We start from the raw sequence: 19,899 nt of genomic DNA, 5'->3' as shown, positions 1-19,899 counted from the left end.
ATTGACTTCTCCAAATAAATGAAAGTGTGCGTGACTTTGCTGTATTCCTGTCAATGTGTGCTGTCTTCCTCCAAAAGTATTCGTGATATTTTTGCCGCAACAAAATTACCACCCACTTTTATGTTAAATATCCTATACAGTAGCGTTGGTGTGCGAAAAACTGCGCTTGGAGAACTCAATGAGCTTTCCTCCAGCTTAGTGTCAAATGCTACAGTGAGCGATTGATTTTTTCACACCGACAAGCCGCCATTACCGAGCGTGGAAAGCTGGATAACATATAAGGTTATTTTTTAACGTGTACAAAGGGAATGCGAACATGTTGGGTACCGAACTGTCAAATCGTATGTATTTTTCCTTCATTGACATTTAGCACCCTATCCTCGCCAGCAAAAGATGTTCCGGACAGCGACAATCTTTATCTTGCAACTAAAATATTATAAATTTCCCACCTTATCGGCCGCGACGATTTGAAATCGTCGCAAAACAAATTGACGCCAAAATCGTCGCCAGCAGAAATGGCCATAAGATCTGTCAAATCAACTGTGAACAAAATTTTATATACTCAATAATCACATTATTTCCCAAAATTGAGCCCTGTTTTTAATGCAGATTGACATTATTTACTTATAAAACTAACATAATTTTAGAATAAAGATGTTGGCGACGATTTTGATAGTGCCTAAAAAATGGTCGGCGCGTTTTGTTACCAAGGAAACAGACAATATTTAATCTTTTCTCCATATGGAAACCTCAATATAATCTGGCATCCCTGCGATAAGATACCAACCATTGAATATAAAATAAAAACAATGTAAGAGGCACTTGTCATTTCGTATGACAAAAAGTATAAATTTTTGAATCTGTCAGCTGTCACAACAAGAAAATTTCCCAAAGTTTGTGTAATTCATGCAATTTAAATCTTCCGGAAATTGTATTTCTTTGAACAATTCTCCTGAAAACTGTACAATTAATTGGATAATTCCATTCATAATCGGATAACGTACAAAAATCTAAAAGCATTATTGTTTGTGGTGTTGCCTGAAACCGACTTCCAACATCTTTCCCTTTGTTGTTTCGGCTCAGTTTGGTGAAGGAAGGAAGACCACAAGATTGAGCGCACGCAAAACATTGGTGGGCGGTGGATGGCGGCTATGATGATTCATAGCAGCCGTTCCTCGATGAATATTATGTACCTATAGATATGTTGTGCAGTTTAACTACTGAAGCACTGCTGAAAATGTGTGTTTTCTGTCTCGCAGTCACCTGGGTAAGATTTTGAGTTGATTGGGCGGCAAGGAATCCACTGGGGGATGTGTGACCGATAGCAACGGTGTGTGTATTCCGACGCGTGTTTGTGACGAAGAGAAACCAAATTAGGAAAAGTGCAAAATAAAACCAAAGAAAAAACAAAAGTAGTCCTGCAAAGCCAGAAAAGTGCTACGCCTTTGTTGTGAAGGGCGTCTGCTGGAAAGTCCAACGGCAGAAAGGAAAAGGAAATCAAAGTGTTGATCGGTATTTATAATAAATTGCCTTGCTGATTGGAGAAAGGTGCTAGGAAAAGTGTGTTTAATTTGTGAAGAAGTCTGAGTATTAAAAATAGGTTCAATCATTCCGGACCAACAGCTGTTTTCGCGGGGGATGGCTTCGTTCTTCAATGTGGGTGCCCTCGGGGGTAACCCATTCTCTACACCAGTTGGACAAAGAGTTGGTAAGTAATTCTTCCTTTATATCAAAATAAAAAAGGGTTTGACAGGTAGCGGTCAGAATAGGATCGAATTTATGCAACTCTTCCTAACTTAATATCATAATCTAAGACATCTTCCAAGATAATACTGCCCCTGCAAACATAACTGTCTCTTATTGGCTCGGTTTTTCATTTATGTGGGCCAGTCATGCTTTTATGCACAGCATAGCGTGGGAGTGACTTGGAAAATATGAAAAAGCATAGCTATCTTTTACCAAGGCATTAGTGTACATTTGCTTACCATTTAAGGATAAGGTTGATACCACTAGAGAATTTAATGTATGTGCTTATGTTGAACGTACACCATACACTCCAAGTAAGCTAAGACTTAAGCCCCATCACCACATTTTGACGTAGTCTTGTTTTGTTGCCGTGAATCTTATCGGTGAGCTATGAAAGGTCCCGCAATAAAAAAGCTAAATCAATGCATAGAAGTATGGTTGTCCATGTATGTTCAATCACACTGCTATGGATAAATTAATATATAATGTCGGTATTCCAAAAGGAATATAAACGAAGCATATTCTCATTCTAGGTGAATGAATCCAGATTTTCTTCCTGCAATTATTTCCACTAGCCTGTTTTACTTTTTCTCTACCCATCAACCACGGTCACATGATAAAGAAAGAGAGATTATCGATAGGGGGATGGCTTTGCAGATAAAATCCACAGTTTAATGTACAATATAGGACTGATGCCGGCAATGGATTCATTGCTTCAATACCAAGACCTAATTTGAAACGAGGCAATGACATCATTTGTGAGACATATATGCCGAACTGTCTCATGTTCACTTGAAACTCATTTTGAATTGGACACTTATGTGTATATCACATGTAGGTAGCAATACAATTACTAACGAAATTTACATTATGAAGCAAAATTGTCATTCATATAGGTTTTATTTGCAACAAAATCATTAGATACATGGTGCCTGATGTGTGTTAAATATACAAGCTGCGTTTGTTTGTGGAATTTGTATTAGTTCCGGACTAGTTAGTAAACTGTAGGTAATATGTCATAGAGCAATGTGATGCACTATTTCATTTGAAGAAATTTCTTTCTAAAATATGTTTGCGTTGAATGAGCGACATATTGTTTAATTGCAGATTGTTTGATGCACTAATCACCAGGTATGGAGCCGGTTATTTAGTAAGAGTTTGACGCATTCAAAATTTTGACACAACTTACCTGAAGCTGATTGTTGAAATGCGTTGTGTGATGAATTGTAGCACGGAGTTAGAGAGCTAGTTAACTTAGCTTAGCTTTGACTGAAAGAATGGCATTTTAACTTATTTTACACAGCTGTGCAAAAAAAAATATGGTCCCCAACACAAAATGATCGAGAACAATGCGTTTTATCAGCACTTTTCGGTGGAACTGCCTATCAAATGAACGCACTCACAATCGAACGCGCAATAATTAATCGATTTACCAATCGCACAACCCGAACCAAACATTACGATATTCGCGCGATCGTTCTTCGTCCAGAAGAAAATACAAGAAAAGGTGCATTTAATCTTTTACTTTCTAATTAGGTTACTCACCCCCACAACGAAACTAAACACCTTAATTTGCGTCCGATAAGAAACACGTTCAATCACTCACTAATTAATTTTCTTACGATCGCACAAAACAGAAATAAACACCCGGATCCGCGTCCGATAAGAAACACCTTCAATCGCTCACTAATTGCTTATCCTACTATCGCACAATACAGAACTAATTACCTGGATTCGCGTCTAATAATAAACACAATCGCGAACTAATTGGGTTTCTTTCGACCGCATAAAACAGAAATGAACACCTGGATCCGCGTTGGATCTAAAGCACATTCAATCACGAACTAATACGCGTCCGATACGTAACACACTAAATGATTCTCTTACGATCGCACAAAACAGAACTAAACACTCGGATCTGCGTTCGATCCGAAATGCGATCAATCGCGAACTAATGCTTGGGTATTTTTTGACGTAAACTCTCGAAGACTCGGATACAGGGTGTAAAATAAAAATTTCAAAATTAAGGGCCGTCACGAAATCATGTACGATTTGTAACATTAATAGGTCCTTTATCTTTCAATAGATTTTAAAGATTTATATCAAGCATAATTTTTCATAACGACGTATGTAACAAAAGTAAACAAAACGGGGTTTTTAATACAACGTGACAATCACACGCGGCTTTATACGCATCGATTTTACTGATTTCAGATCTTAAAATTCTTTAATTCAATCTTTTTGCGAATCGACGTATGTAAAAATTTCTATTTTTGAAGTCTCACTGTTACATACGTCGCTTTAACATATGGGAACTAAGAGCGACCTATGAAACAAAAAAAGCAAAACAAAACAAAACTGCAGTTGCGTCAATCGTGCACTATGGAAAACCGACCAATGTACACCGACGTACGTGTAGCATACCGGTGTATGTTTAATTTTATCGTTTCTCACAGTGAATTTGAATGAACTGAGCTTTGCTGTGAAGCACGCTTATTACGTGTCATGTAATGATGCATGCCAGCGGAAAAAGTATTGAAAAAGATTTAATTTTAAAACAGTTTTAGAAAAAGTTTTGCCAACTTTCTGCAAAGGATTTCTCGAATCCTCATAATTGTTACATACGTCGTTATGAAAAATTATGCTTGAATTCACTTTTTACACTTTTTTTCTGTCGTATTTTTGATTGTGTAACTTCAATTTATCACTAAAAACTACACGGAAGAAATAAACTACCCAATAGTGAGTTTAATTCACCCAACCTCGAACATCCGTACGGGAAGCCAAAATTGAGTAAGTAGGGTCGAAGTAGTTTGCCTTTACTCCCATGTTAAAAAAGTACCCAACGGAAAATTTATTTACCCAAATGTAAGTTTAATTCACTCAATTTCGACCTCAGGTAATAAAACTCAACACTGGCTTCCCGTATTGAACTGGCGTCGTTGGATTGTTTGGCTCTTTTGTTTTTGACAACAAAAGAAAGTGTGGATGAAAGAGAAGAGAAAAAATAACTCAAAAGTAAGTTTAAAAATACTCAATTTTGGGTACTTTTTTTCTTCCGTGTATCCAACATGCTCATAGAAATCCTTAATACCTCATTCAAATAGAAATCAGATTTCAATTGATATACGGTAAACAGATGACCGCAAAAATGAGTCATGCTAAGTACACAATAAAGGCAAAAATGGAAGTAAATATCTAGCTTTTAGTTTAAAATAAAATCTCTTCTGATTTCAACAAAAAGTGACATGGGTATAAAAAAAAACTTAAAAATATGTACTGTATTTTGTCCTAGAGATCATATCGCTGCGATGCATAGTGATGACAACGAGTGATTCATCCAGACAAGCAAATTCATTTTACTACAAAAATGTTGTGGCAAACATGCAACTTTCTATGATATTGCACTGCGTGAGCTTGGAGAAATACTCATTCGAAACGATTATTTTCACTCGAAATTCATTACCAATTTAAAAATTAGTCCACTTTTCATTGTGTTGTCGCATTATTGCTATTTTGCTTTTGGCAATCACTTTCAATAACGTTCAATTATTTGGTCAAGCCGAATACCACCAACATAAAACGCAAACACAAAACCTGGACGATCAGAACCAGGGTAGTTTTAGACACATATCGGGATGTGGCACGTGGCCCTTACGTGAACGGTTCAACTTCTCATAGAACATTCGTGCGTTATTAGCGTGGTACAATTCCTCCGTCTCTTCACGGTCTCGATCTTCCTGCTGGCGCTTTTTCCGAGGTAGTGGTCGGATTCAATATTCGCACTGCGGTAAGTGCGTAAGTTCGTGATGTCGGAGAAGAATTTTCCGTCGATTAGAACGTGGTCGATTTGGTTTTCCGTTACTTGATTAGGTGATTTCCATGTAGCCTTGTGGGTATTCTTGCGGGGAAAGAAAGTGCTTCGGACTACCATTCCGCGGGAGGCTGCAAAGTTTATGCATCGTTGGCCGTTGTCGTTCGATACGGTATGCAGACTATCTACATTTCCTCCCTTCCTACCTGAGCCTTCATGTCATCGATGACGATTTTGACGCCCCGCAGAGGGCATCCATCGTATGTCTGCTCCAGCTGTGCATAGAACGCTTCTTTCTCGTCGTCGGGTCTCCCTTCGTGTAAGCAGTGCACGTTGATGATGCTATAGTTGAAGAAACGGCCTTTTATCCTCAGCTTGCACAATGCACATCCTTGCGTTGATTGGCTGCCACCCAATCACGCCTTGGCGCATCTTTCCCAGCACTATGCAGCCGGTTCCCAGCTCGTTGGTGGTGCCACAGCTTTGGTAGAAGGTAGCCGCTCGATGCCCGCTTTTCCACACTTTCTGTCCTGTCCAACAGATTTCCTACAGCGCTACGGCGTCGAAGTTGCGGGGATGTAATTCATCGTAGATTATCCTGTCGCAACCTGCGAAGCCTAACGACTTGCAGTTACATGTTCCAAGCTTCCAATCGTGATCCTTTGTTCGTCGCCTGGGTCGTTGCCGATTGTATCGAGTCGTATTATCTTCTATGTCGTTCGTAATGGTTGTTTTTAAAGGCGGCTTATTGGGCCTGCGCAACCTCCTGTCTCGTCGGAGGGCCGTCGTGTCAGGGCTGTTTAGCGTCCCACTTAACACCAAGACTTGGGCTTGTGCACTTTGAGCGGCACACGGTCGCTTTGGCGGAGCCTACTTGCGGATACATCCAGCTTTTAATAGAGGCTTAACCTGCCGTAATCTGAAAAAGTGACGTATACGCCATTTTCCAAAAGTGGTGTTAACCAGTACTACTCATCGAGCTCTTTAACAGAAAAATGGAAAATATGCATGTTGTAAAATGGCTGTTACGTCACTTTTCCAGATTACGGCAGTAACGTGGCCCACTGTCAAAACCTACCACATCCTAGGCAGGCACCACAACTCGCAGATGTCCTGGGGAGGGATCGTCAAGCCCTTGGACATAGTCCCTGCTGCCCCCAACATTATAACATAAAACTTGTATAAACACTATCAGAATAATATCCCCAATTTAAGTGTTACTTGGAAGTGGCAATAGTATCACCCGTTGTCAACATAGACTGCTGAATGTCGGCTCCAAGAAACTCTCAACACAATTTTATTTTATTTATTTTTTTGTGGTGGTTACAATGGCAGCTGTCCCTTGCTATTAATCTACATTGTACCCCGCCCATATTGGCTTCTATGAGCCTCCCGTTTTTCACCACCACACAGACGTTCCTAAGCGATATTGCTCATGTGGTCACTGTTGTGGGCCGTGTTGATGAAAACAAGGATTTGTTTAACAGCCCACCCCCATCATTATAAGCACTTAGTATTGTCAAACTACTATCACTAACATCAACATCACTCTTTTCTTCTCTTTTACTACTTACTTACTTATGGATCCTGTACACCTCCGGTGGTGCAAAGGGCCGACTTGAAAGATCTCCATCCTGAGCGATGCCCGGCTATCGCTTTCACCTGTTGCCAGGTTAGATTTCGGTCGACTTCTTTTATTTCTTTATTGAGGCTTCTCCGCCATGAGCCTCTGGGTCTGCCTCTGCTGCGATGTCCCGCTGGGTTCCAGTCTAATGCTTGCTTACAGATTTCGTTTCCGCCCCTACGTAGAGTGTGGCCGACCCAGCCCCACTTCCGATCCCGAATTTCTCTGGTCGCGGCCTCTGGTGACAACGACGATGGAGCTCGTTGTTTGAGATCCAGTTGTGAGGCCACCAGGCCCGAGTTATATACCGCAGGCATCTGTTAATGAACACCTGCAGCCGTTGAGTGTTCTCCACTGATACACACCATGTTTCGCTAGCGTATAACAGCACAGATTTCACGTTAGAGTTGAAAATTCGTATTTTGGTGCGTTCACTTATCTGCCTGTTTTTCCAGATATTTCTTAAACTCGCAAAGGCAGCCCTTGCTTTCTTGATCCGTGCGCCTATGTCGATCTTGGTACCGCCGTCTGACGCCATTTGGCTACCAAGATATTGGAAGCTTTCAACATTCTCCACTGGTTGCCCGGCTACTGTGAAACTGGAAGGAGTCACCGTGTTTACATCCAACGATTTGGTTTTGTTGACGTTGATGACTAAACCTGCCGAGGAGGAGCGATCGGCAAGGTCGTTGAGCTTACTCTGCATATCAGAGCGCCGTTGCGCGAGTAGTGCAACGTCATCCGCCAATTCGAAGTCGTTTAGGTGCTTCTCTTTTACCTTTAAAAAATATATAAGTTTTTCTGACACTACTCATCACCTCAGTCACTTCACTCAATATAAGCAATGAAATCATTCATCCTATTCACCTACTATTATTACGTAAATCTTGGCACAGTCATCTTGATCACCAACAATATTGCGGTCACTATCACCGTATCGTTATTTCTTCACTTTCACAACTTCTCCACTATTATAACTCTCTTGGGCAGGAAAACCATCCCCAGAAACGGGTCACCGAAAAATCACCAAACGGTCAAAATCAAATTACTAAATCTTCAGAACCATCCTTGTTCAAAATCCCGTACAACATTTCCAAATTCACGTCACTCCTTAATGAGTATATAAGTCCCTGTTTACTATTTTGTTGAACATATATTGCAGTCGTGCGTTTAATGATGAGTTGATTCGCTTAATGTACACCCATGACAGCCAACACCATCTAACATCGATTCATCAATTTTTACATTATTTATATTTTGCACTTCTCAGTCATCACTCAAAACACTTCAGCATAATTTTTCACTCTTTTCCTAAATCAAATTTTATGCTATTGTTCTTGAAGCAAATCCAAATATTTGAAAACACAATTAATTAATGATAACGAGCTTGATGAGCGTATTAAACATCCAGTTCTTCATAGTGTGATTCACAGATTAAACACACTCTTCAGATGATGATATATACACACACACTCACAAAAACATACATACATTCTCTCACACATTTTGATGCGGTTAAAGAAGTGGTTTGGAGAATGCCTATCTTTATGTCTTCTATCAATTGCAGTGATGTCTGGTATCACAAGTTTTAATAGTCAAACAGTAAGTTTACTTCTAATTTTGTCAAGTATTTCGTAAGATGTCATTTGTTTTATCTTGTTTAATTCACCCATCATATTGTCTTTCTTAGTTTTTTGTTTTCTACGTAATTCAGTTTAAGTCGATACTCATTGTAGATTATGTTGCGTCGTTCCTTCATTTTATTTGTCTAATACTAATCTCCCAGAGTCGTTTCTGCATAGATGGAAAACCTAGTTTTAAAGTTTGAAAGAGCATCGCTTTAAAGTTGAGCGAAGATAATGAAATTTGTCCTACCGTATCTAATCGCCTTAAATCCTTACAAGTAAAATAACTATCATTATCAAAGTTGTGGTCAGCTATAGGATTCACTTTTCGGTGGCAATATAAAGCTTCATCACGCCTATTCCCTATCTGTTAATAAAATTTATCGAGAATGAAGCCATTATTAGATTGTTTGTATACCATTGTTGTCAAGTGTGGTATTTTATATTATGGCTCTTTAATTTGGACATCACAAAATAAAAGAAGCGCCACGCTCCTAGTTTTGAAAAAACTTCTACTCAGTGAATCCTATTAATGTCAATTTCCTATTAATGTCGATAAAGTTAATTACAATTTCTCTTTATATACCTATCTAGCTAGATTAAGGCGTAGCTACGACTCACCATTTTCAGGGAACACATCAGAAAAGTATTGCAAAAAAAGGAGGAGATCTCACTTCATTATTACTGAGGAAAGAAGCCCACCTCACTGCATCACTATTCCAGGCTCCAAGACACGATGATGTCCGTTGGATCACATGCACATCCGTAAAATCAGTGCGTCAATGCCAAATTGTGACGCGGCATTGAACAAAAATAGTCCACATGTGATACCACCACGACAGGATATGTCTTTGGTTGCCATATCAGTGCTAATGGCGTAAGCCCACCCATCGCGGCAAGATCACATATCCGAGGGGAGGGAAGAAACTCTCAACACAATTTTATATTTAAATTCTCTACAAATATAACATTTTATTTCTTGGAAAACACTTCTTGTGTCTTTAGAGCTTCCATTATTTGTTTGGTGAATTATTGACAGGCTGACGGTAAATAGACTGAAGGGAAAAGGGATTCTGCTAGCTTCTACAATACTCAAACAAATAGTATTCAAGCGGTCAGCATAGACTTGTTCTTCTAAGAATTGGTCCTAGTAGAGACAAAACTTCTGTTTGGGTCCAGTCTTGACAATTTAAGCCACCATGTAGCTCCAGCTACAAAAAAAAAGTTGCATAAATAATTATTTTTTATCTCCTCCTAGAAGAATATACTAAGTAGTTGTTGTTTTTGGTATTTTTACATCTTCAATATATCTTTATGCTAAAAATAATTCAATTGAAATTTTCAACCATACAAATATTCTCAAGTTATTTTTCAGTCGAGAAATCGCTATACTGTTACTTATATAGAAATATATTCTGTACATGCTGGTAATCGGACCGCGCTTATCATATCTTATCTATGAAAACTGTATTTTCAGTTGTTGTGTCAGTATTTCTATCCACGTATGAATAGTAGTTGATGAATTTCTATGTTATTGTTATTTTTGCAGAGCAAGCAACAGACGCCAGCCTGGCCTCCGAAAATTGGGCCTTGAACATGGAGATATGTGATTTAATCAACGAATCTTCGGATGGCGCTAGGGATGCCATGAAAGCCATCCGCAAGCGACTGGTACAAAATGCCGGCAAAAATTACACCGTTATAATGTACACCCTGACCGTACTAGAAACGTGCGTTAAGAATTGTGGCAAAGCATTTCACGTGCTTGTGGCCAACAAGGAATTTGTTCAGGAACTGGTAAAATTAATCGGTCCGAAAAACGATCCACCGCCCATTGTACAGGAAAAGGTCCTGAGCTTGATTCAAATCTGGGCGGATGCGTTCCGCTCTCAACAGGATCTGAACGGAGTGGTGCTGGTGTACCAAGAGCTAAAGAACAAAGGAATCGAGTTTCCCGCTACCGACTTAGACTCACTGGCGCCCATCTACACACCACAGAGGGTGGGTGGCCCCTTGTGCATGCGACTTCGATATATGAACGCGTGCATGCACTTGGTTTAATAATTGATTGATGTTTGTTTGCTTTCATTTCTAGAGCGTTCCAGATGGAGCCGCCACTGAAAGTACGATTTCGATTTCACCACACCATGCCTCGCAAACACCAAATTCGCCGGCTGTGAGTTAAATTATGTTTACTACATTTGTAAAATCCATGCTGAGGAAGAATTTGTAATTTTTTTCTTTGCTTACTTGTAGATGCCTCCACCATCGTCAATGTCACAGGATCAAATCGCCAAGCTACAGTCCGAACTGGACATTGTCACAATGAACATGACCGTACTGGGAGATATGTTGACTGAGCTGAAACCCGGCCAGGAAGATCCTTCCGATTATCAGCTGCTCACAGATCTCACTAACACGTGTCGGTAAGTTAATCTTACTTAAGTTTGGATAGATTGTTCTACCGTTTAGGATGCTTTTTGCTGCTGTATATTGATTCCTCAACTACTCGCTGGCATAGTAAGCATTCATAAAAAGTATCTACAAGCTGGCGCATTTGGAATGTCTTGGTTGAAGAATTAACTACCTTTTTGAAGTCCTTAATGATAGAAGGCAGTTGGCAGTTTAATATAAAGCAAACATATAATGATATTCATGGTTACAGGGAAATGCAGGGCAGGATTGTGGAACTAATAGGAAAGGTTAACCATGACGAGCTTACGGCAGAACTTTTGCGGCTAAACGATGAACTGAATTTGCTTTTTGTGCGGCATGCCCGGTTTGAGAAAAATCGTGATCCGAAAACTGCTTCTTCGACCACCCCATCGGCAATTCTTGGGGCAGCTATGGGCGTCCCATCAGATCTGGTAGCATCGACCGTCACTAGTGGCACGGACAAAAAGGAATCGTTGATCGATCTCAGTGACGAAGCCAGCGGAGGTGGCGTTGCCGCACTCAGTTCGCAACTGGCTGGACTCAGTTTAGCTGGATCATGCACCACAGCTTCGTCTCAGTTGTCGCAGTTAAGTAGTGTTCCGGCACAGTCTGGAGCGGTGGCGAGCGCCAACAGCAGCAATACAAAGAAGATTGTACCACCGGATGTGGTTTCCGATGAGTTCGATATGTTTGCACAATCCCGTAATACGACAGGGTGAAAAAATTCTGTGAAGAAGAACTTGCTTGAATCGTTATTGACGAAAGTTTTTCATTCTAGTGAAAACGTGAAGGATACTGCAAAAATTGACCTGTTAGGTCAACCTAAAACAACTTCAACACCATTGGTAAGATTACTTCACAATACTTATTGTGAATATACATCAAGCGTGTTTTCTGTGTTTGGTAAATCTTTTGGTGTTGTGTGTTTTTTCTTTGTGTTAAACTAATGTTGTTCGGATTTGGTACAAATCGTGAATAGTCTGTACAGTTCACACACTTACAACACAAACGTAATGAATACCCGACATCAATAAATTGGTACACTAGTATTATAACACTACTGTTATTATAGGTAAGCAGTGAGAATATTAACTTTTGCACAAATAAAATATAATACAAAACGGCAAACACAGCTTCTCACTGGTCAGGAATATAGAATAAATGGTTGATTAGAGGATCCAAAAGGAATTCAATAGGCATTTTCCAAATACAAGCATTGATAAAATACTTCGTCCTCGTACCCAAAATGGTAAGGCTCAATTTGGGAAGATACCAACAGCTTAATTTGCTTCCACATTTGCAATAATTTTGAAGACATTTATCATGAAGTGTAAGTGTATCGTCCTCAATATAATTCTTAAACAAATTAATTTAATTTGTGTATGGAGGCAATGAAATCAGCGACCTTTTATCATTTACCTATTAGCTATAAATCATACTTGCGGAACTAGAAAATTCAGTATGTATGGCAAATACTATTGAGTTTTAATTACCATTGGAGCCCAGATTGCGGTACATTACTCATTGAATGAGTTACAAAAATCAACAAGTCTAGACCAACATTTGAAAAGGGCGTAACAGCCAAAATTTATTCCTTCTGATTCTTCTTCCACATATATATATATATATATATATATATATATATATATATATATATATATATATATATATATATATATATATATATATATATATATATATATATATATCTATATATATGTAGATGAAGAATCAGAAGGAATAAATTTTGGCTGATACGCCCTTTTCAAATGTTGGTCTAGAAGTGTTGTTTCAATACTAAAATTCCAATTACACAGAATTTTGTTTTTACACGATTTTTTTTCGCTCGTATTTTTGATCGTTTGACTTCAATTTGCCACCAAACTCTTCGCAACATGTTTCAAAAAATCCAGAATAAATCAAAGAAAAATCACATGATAATTAATATACGTTAAACATTTAGGATGAGTGGAAAATTGAGAAAATGTAAATCGTGTAAAAACAAAATCCAGTGTAGTGAAATGTCGTCTACTGATTGGGTTGTGATCTTGTCTTAATTTAGCAAACAGCGACTGTTCATGTTCTTAAGAAACAATGTCTACAGATTTAAGAGATAATTGTATTCACACAATACATATTATATACACAACACACACAAACACAGAACATGCGTTTAAACGGTTAAAATAATATTTATCAGTTGCAACATTTATATATTTCATTGGTTTTGCTTTCATTTTTGCTTTCGTCTCGGTGTGTTCGTTACTATCTCTCAAAAAACATCAAATCGTTCAATCGGATGGTTAATCTACAACTAAACGGACAACTTTCTATCGTCCGCTTTTTGCTGTCCGTCCATTCGTCCGTCCATCTCTATCCGCCATTCTTTTAATCAATCAGAATGCTCAAGATTCCGAGTTCGATGAAATGGAGAAATGGCTGGGTAATCCGGTGAGTAAGAGTTAGTTCCTTTAAATAGCGACGGTTGATCTCGATGTTATTCTTCAATTCGGTACATAGCAGTTAATGTATACAACCTGATATTTATATAATCTTGTTTCGTTCCAATCTAGGACGATCTGGACAACCTGGAACAATCGAACGGTAGCGGTAATGGCGGTGGCCCCGAGGAGAGTCTTACCAGTAAGGAGTTTGAGAAGTTCCTTGCCGAACGAGCAGCTGTAGCCGACAACCTACCGTCTATCTCCAGCCAAATTGGCAGTGCAGGCCCAAACAGCGCTTCCAAAGGAGGCAAGAAAAAAGACAACGACGATGGCTTGCTGGCGTTGTGAACGAAGTGCGACATATACGGGTAAGGTTTTGATGATTAATTTTGTATCACTACGACTACGGACTAAGGAAATATTGGCCGTGTTTTGTTGGGATTATATGATATGTGATAAATGTCGTTTGGAGCGAAGAATCGAAAAGATTCTATAATGTTTCTAGAGTTCAGGAAATATACGCAATGGATGAAACAAAATCCAAGGCGCATTCCAACAGCCTTGGGGTTCAGACAACCCCAGACAAGCGCCATATTTTACTATATTTGATTAGCTGTATTTATATTGTTTTCTTCTGTTGTTGGAAGTTTAGCGGTAAAAGTGCTAACCGTAAAATACAAAAATCTACCATTTTCACTAGATAAGTATACATTGAAAATAGTTGTGGGCCATATATTGGGCCAAAATAATAACAAGGTTCGTCACTAGCAACTTGGTCAGTTAAAAAATAGTTTGATTACCAATATCCTCTTACAACAAACCTTTAAAAAAATCTTGTCCTTTAATCACAACTCTTGTAATACAATAGTAATCAAGCAATCATCATTGAGGAAGGAAGAGAATTCCCCATGCTTGAATAGTCGAAACACAAAAAAATACATTTTATAATGCTAGTGTATGAGCACTTCAAGGCCAAATATTTTTGACGGAAAAATATGGAACAGCCATTGTGTTAAGTCATATTTTTCAAACATTTGTTATCCCAAATTCGCTAAAATCGGCAAAATTATTTGTATTTTATGAACAGTTGGACCTATATTTAAAAGATGTTTTTATTCTACAACTATTCGGCCATATAAAATTATTTATACTTAGGATTATTAAGGAAGAACATACATTCTGAGAAAACTGAGGTCATACTAGTTTTTCACTCTTGGTACAAGAATATTTCACAAAAAAATTAAATCTTTTCGTTGCTATCACGAGTTTTAGCTTGAAAGCAAATTCAACGTAACATGCATAAGATATATCGCAGAACAAAATCACTACAGAGAATGTAATAATAAATGAGAAATAACCGGTAAAGATGAAGCTGTTCGTTTCGCGAGAATTCCGTATCCACGGTATCACAGCCCGTAAAAACAAAAAAGTTTAAAAAAAAACTGATTTAAACCATTTTGCCTTTTTTGTAAACAAACTCTAGATACAAACTACCTATATAAATATGTACAACCTTTGAAGACATTTTTTAACTGCAATCTTAAAATTCAATATTTCTATTTAAAAACCAATCTATGGATTCAAGCTTTGAAGCTATTATCCAAATTCAAATCTTACCCAAATCCCAATCTTCATTTCCATTAGTATAAGTTAAATCACAGATAAATTTAACCAAACTTCGCTAGTTGTGCTCTAGTCTAATTAGCCCCTAATTGATTCATGATTAGTTTGGGGGAAGTAGGGACTATGTCCAAGTGTTAGGTGAGTCACTAAACATACCTGATACGATGGCCCTTCGACGAGATGCCCAATAAGTCGCCAGTAAAACCAATACTTAAGAACGACATAAGAGATAAGACGACTCGATACAATCGCCAACGACCTAGGCGACGAAAAAGGAATCACGTTTAGAAGCTTGGGGCATGGAACTTCAAGTCACTAGGTTTCGCAGGATGGGACCCCACATAATCTACAATGGATTACATCTCCTCTTTGACTTCGTGGCGCTGCAGGAGAAAGGCAGGCAGGACAGGAAGTGTAGACAAGCGAGCATCGAGCGGCTACCTTCTACCAAAGCTATGGTACCATCAACGAGCTTCATTCATAGTGCTGGGCAAGATGCGTCGATGTGTGTTTGGGTGGCAGCCAATCAACGCAAGGATGTGCAAGCTGATGATTAAATGCCATTTCTTCATCTTTAGCAACCAAACAGATAGATGCGTTCTATGCACAGCTGGAGCAGTCAAAATCGTTATCAGCGACATGAATACTCAGGTAGGAAGTGAGGAAATGTACAGACCGGTGAGGGGCTGCAGCGTCTGATCGGACCGGATAGTCTGCATAGCGTACGGAATTAACTACCTGGTTGCAGTATTCATTCATTTATTTAGTGTACATCAAAACAGATAACACTGAATCAACAATTTGACGCCATAATACACGGTCCAAGGCCGCATTTCTCCATCCTCGAATGCACCTCACGCTCGTCAAGTCGTTTTGCACCTGGTCTGCCCACCTTGCTCGCTGTGCTCCACGCCGTCTCGTACCTGCCGGATCGGAAGCGAACACCATCTTTGCAGCGTTGGTGTCCGGCATTCTTGCAACATGTTCAGCCTATCGTACCCTTCCGGCTTTAGCTACCTTCTGGATATTGGGTTCGCCGTAGAGCTGGGCGAGCTCGTGGTTCATCTTCGTCGCCACACACCGTCTTCTTGCACGCCGCCAAATATGATCCTAAGCACCCGTCTCTCGAATACTCCGAGTCCTCCTCGACCATTATCCATGTTTCGTGTCCGTAGAGGACTACCGGTCTTATCAGCGTCTTGTATATAACACTTCTTCTGGAGCCCGTAGTAGGCCCAACTTCCACAGATGATGCACCTTCGTATTTCACGACTAACATTGTTATTAGCCGTTAGCAAGGATACAAGGTAGACGAATTCCTCGACCACGTCGAAGGTATCCCCGTCTATCGTAACACTGCTTCCCAGGTGCGCCCTGTCGCGCTCGGTTCCGCCCACAAGCATGTACTTTGTCTTCGATGCATTCACCATCAGTCCAACTTTTGTTGCTTCACGTTTCAGGCGGGTGTACAGTTCTGCCACCTTTGCAAATGTTCGGCCGACAATGTCCTTGTCATCCTCGAAACAAATAAATTGACTGGATCTGTTGAAAAACGAACCCCGGCTGTTACACCCGGCTCTCCGCATGACACCTTCTAGCGCAATGATGAACAACAGGCACGAAAGTCCATCACCTTGTCTTAGTCCCCGGCGCGATTCGATCGAACTGGAGCGTTCGCCAGAAATCTTCTCACATTTTTGCACACCATCCACCGTTGCTTTGATCAGTCTGGTAAGCTTTCCAGGGAAGCTGCCCAAGTAACCACCAAGCATTAATTAATGCATGTAATCAATCACAGATCAGCATGTTAAATGGTAACTGTATTAGATCAGTTTTACCGATGTAAAGATGCATTTATTCATCGCCTGTCAAGCAACGATACACTAGTTCAGCGTTACGAATGCAGAAATGCATTACTTATGTTTTATTTCAACATGTCAAAGTAATGAAGCATTATTTCAATCGTAAAAGGGCCTTTCTCCACTTTAAGTCAACTTTAATGGCTGTATTATTTGCAAGCATATATAGCTCCATGGTTACTTGGGTAATGCTCATTAAATACATCCATATCTAATCATTGAAGCCACATACAAATAAAATTTATTTCGGATTGATTTCGATTTGAAAATATGATTAAAGAACTAGTAGTCGTCCTTTTTCTAACAGTGCATTATATATTGTGCCTTGCAACAAAATGACAACTCAATGCCAAATTTTCAAAACGACTCATCTGCTTTTGTAAAAAAAAATTCAAACATCGATTAGACGAATTTGATAGCACCAGTTGAAAACCGAACTGAGCTCTCACGACAATTCATGCCATTTTTAATATTTATTCCTCAATAGATTTGAAATAATACAGCACTCCCACGCAAACCAACACCATCAGCGGTAGGTGAAGGCTTCTGCTAGCCATTGATGGTATAGGTTTGCGTGGGAGTGCTGTAAGGGCCGTGCGGTAAGACGCGTGGCTACAAAGTAAGACCATGTCAAGACCATTTGGATGGCCCAATTCCGGTGATCAGCAACAAACCTTCCAGTTCCTTTTCAAAAATGGCGTTAATCGAATTTTCTCTCGTTTTCAGATGCCATAACTGCCATGTGCGCTATAATGTGCATTACTCAGTCATAATGCAGTCGCGACATCCGGAAATGGGATAAAATTCGATCACAATTTGTGTGCAATTGGACAAAATATATAAACCAAGAACAAAAGTGTGCTGACAACCGATCACCCTCTTCTACCTTGATTACTTTGACTTCCGTTGATGATTCTTACTATATTTTTCTCACATAAACTGTGGAAAACTCATCTGTTTTTATTACAAATGAAGAAATCAACAGAGTACCCGTCTAAAGTTTCAACTGTTGGTCTTGAAGTAGTTCGAGGATGAGAATAGACTACTACTGCTATTAAAATAGTGAGTTGACTCTTCGAAAAAAATCCACAAAAATCGAAAAAAAAAAATTAGATGGTATTTATTTGAAAAGTTATTGAAATTAAGACGTACCGAGATATTGAAGGAATCCAAAGCGACCCTAGTGTACTCATTTCTAAATTTAGGTGATAATAGATGAAAACAAACAAATCACTACGCTTCCAAATTTTAGCAAAACAAATTTGCTAGAAAGCACCGAATTAAATAAACATTACAAGTTTTGCCAATCTGAATTCAGAAAACCACCAAACAATAAGTTTCATAATCTTTTCGGACCCTCATTTGTCTATTAGATATGTCTGCTAGTACTCGTATTAGTTCCATTTGGGTTTTTGAAAGTTAATTCCATAAATAGCATTTCGTTTAGTGAATTTTTTGAATAACTTGATGAAATATGAGATTTTGTTCAGTAGAATTGTAACAAAATAGCAAAACAACGTTGTCCTATATTGAATTTACCCGCGTACCAGTCCCATTAGGAATGTACATAAGCTAATTGTTCAAAATTTAATTATGTTTCCAATGCTCTTAATTGTTCAACAGTAATCTATTAAACAAAGAATAACAAAATCGTAGTATGATTGAGATTTTTTTAAAGTTTTAAATGGAAAAATAGATTTGGAACTTCTTCTGCTATTATCTCAGTATGCGAAAAACCAATTATCAGAATTTCTGAAGGAAATCTATGGAACCAGTTTCAGAATTTCTGGAGGAAATCTATTGAACAATTTTTTTAAGAAATTCCCGGATACTATCCCGGGTAGAAGAAAACATCAAAATAAAATCAAATTTTACTATTAATATATGAATAACTGAATAGCAAAATATGATATTAGTTTGTTTGATATAGTTGCTAAAATAGCAAAAATAATAACAGACATTGCTCTAGCAAATAACTAATAAATAACACATTTTGCTATTATAATAACAAACCAATAGCAAAATATTCTAAGAAAAGAAAATATCAAAATCAGTTATTATTGATGTTGAAAAAGCAAATGATAAATGAATAACAAACTTTGCTATGATTGCAAAATGTGTTCTTCATTTGTTGTTCTGCTTTTTTTTACAATAATAAATGAATGACAAATTTTACTATTATAACAAAATTTGTTGTTGGGATGCTATTTTATGTTATTTATGAATAACATAAGAATAACAAAATCTGATATCACAGCAAAATTTGCTATTGTTATGTTATTTGTTTGTTATTCACATCTACCCGGGATTCCTTGCAATAAGGTACCAGTCAAAACTTTCAATACAAGAGATGACGTTGATTCAGTGGTATAGTAAATATCATCACTATCAAACCACAGAGTGCAGACGTTCATCAAGTCGCGAATTTGTGTAAAACTTTGCGCTGATCATTTTGAAGTATGTCGTTATGCCGTCGTTGCGGGGTACTAGTGTACTCGGTAAAAAATGTATACGTCCATGCTAACTGTTCTGCAGTTGAATATGCACAAGTTTAGAATCCAATCAATATCAATAGCTGAGCTCGTCGCATTCAAAGACCATCCCTTCCATTTTACGTGCACAATATTTTGAATATGAAGCATTAAATTTGAAAATACTAGAATTACCTCAGCGGGGCCCTCCTAAGCCGTGCGGTAAGACGCGCGGCTACAAAGCAAGACCATGCTGA

At 38.6% G+C, this 19,899-nt stretch overlaps 2 protein-coding genes across 7 annotated transcripts in view; both read left to right on the top strand.

The window, feature by feature from the left end:
* Positions 1–868: 868 nt before the first annotated feature.
* Positions 869–15,060, top strand: LOC134208879 (TOM1-like protein 2). Of its 6 annotated transcripts, none has more exons than XM_062684826.1 (9): positions 869–1,131; positions 1,260–1,708; positions 10,359–10,810; positions 10,905–10,985; positions 11,066–11,235; positions 11,475–11,960; positions 12,024–12,090; positions 13,646–13,696; positions 13,819–15,060. In XM_062684826.1, the coding sequence occupies exons 2-9, from the start codon at positions 1,639–1,641 to the stop codon at positions 14,035–14,037; spliced, it is 1,596 nt and encodes a 531-aa protein (XP_062540810.1). In that variant the 5' UTR covers positions 869–1,131; positions 1,260–1,638; the 3' UTR covers positions 14,038–15,060. The 6 variants fall into 6 exon arrangements, with proteins under 6 accessions (XP_062540810.1, XP_062540815.1, XP_062540813.1 ...); XM_062684829.1 differs by having other exon boundaries at positions 876–893; XM_062684827.1 differs by having other exon boundaries at positions 878–1,000.
* Positions 13,938–19,899, top strand: part of LOC134208881 (succinyl-CoA:3-ketoacid coenzyme A transferase 1, mitochondrial) — a 31,059-nt gene continuing 25,097 nt past the window's right edge. The window contains exon 1 of the mRNA XM_062684834.1: positions 13,938–14,057. Within this exon, the coding sequence (XP_062540818.1) occupies positions 14,018–14,057 (40 nt within the window). The 5' untranslated portion in view covers positions 13,938–14,017. The remainder of the gene's footprint in view (positions 14,058–19,899) is intronic.

Source organism: Armigeres subalbatus, chromosome 2 (assembly GCF_024139115.2).
Source record: "Armigeres subalbatus isolate Guangzhou_Male chromosome 2, GZ_Asu_2, whole genome shotgun sequence".
NCBI lineage: Eukaryota > Metazoa > Arthropoda > Insecta > Diptera > Culicidae > Armigeres > Armigeres subalbatus.
Note: the sequence above shows the minus strand (reverse complement) of the source record. Positions and strands in the feature narration are given on the sequence as shown.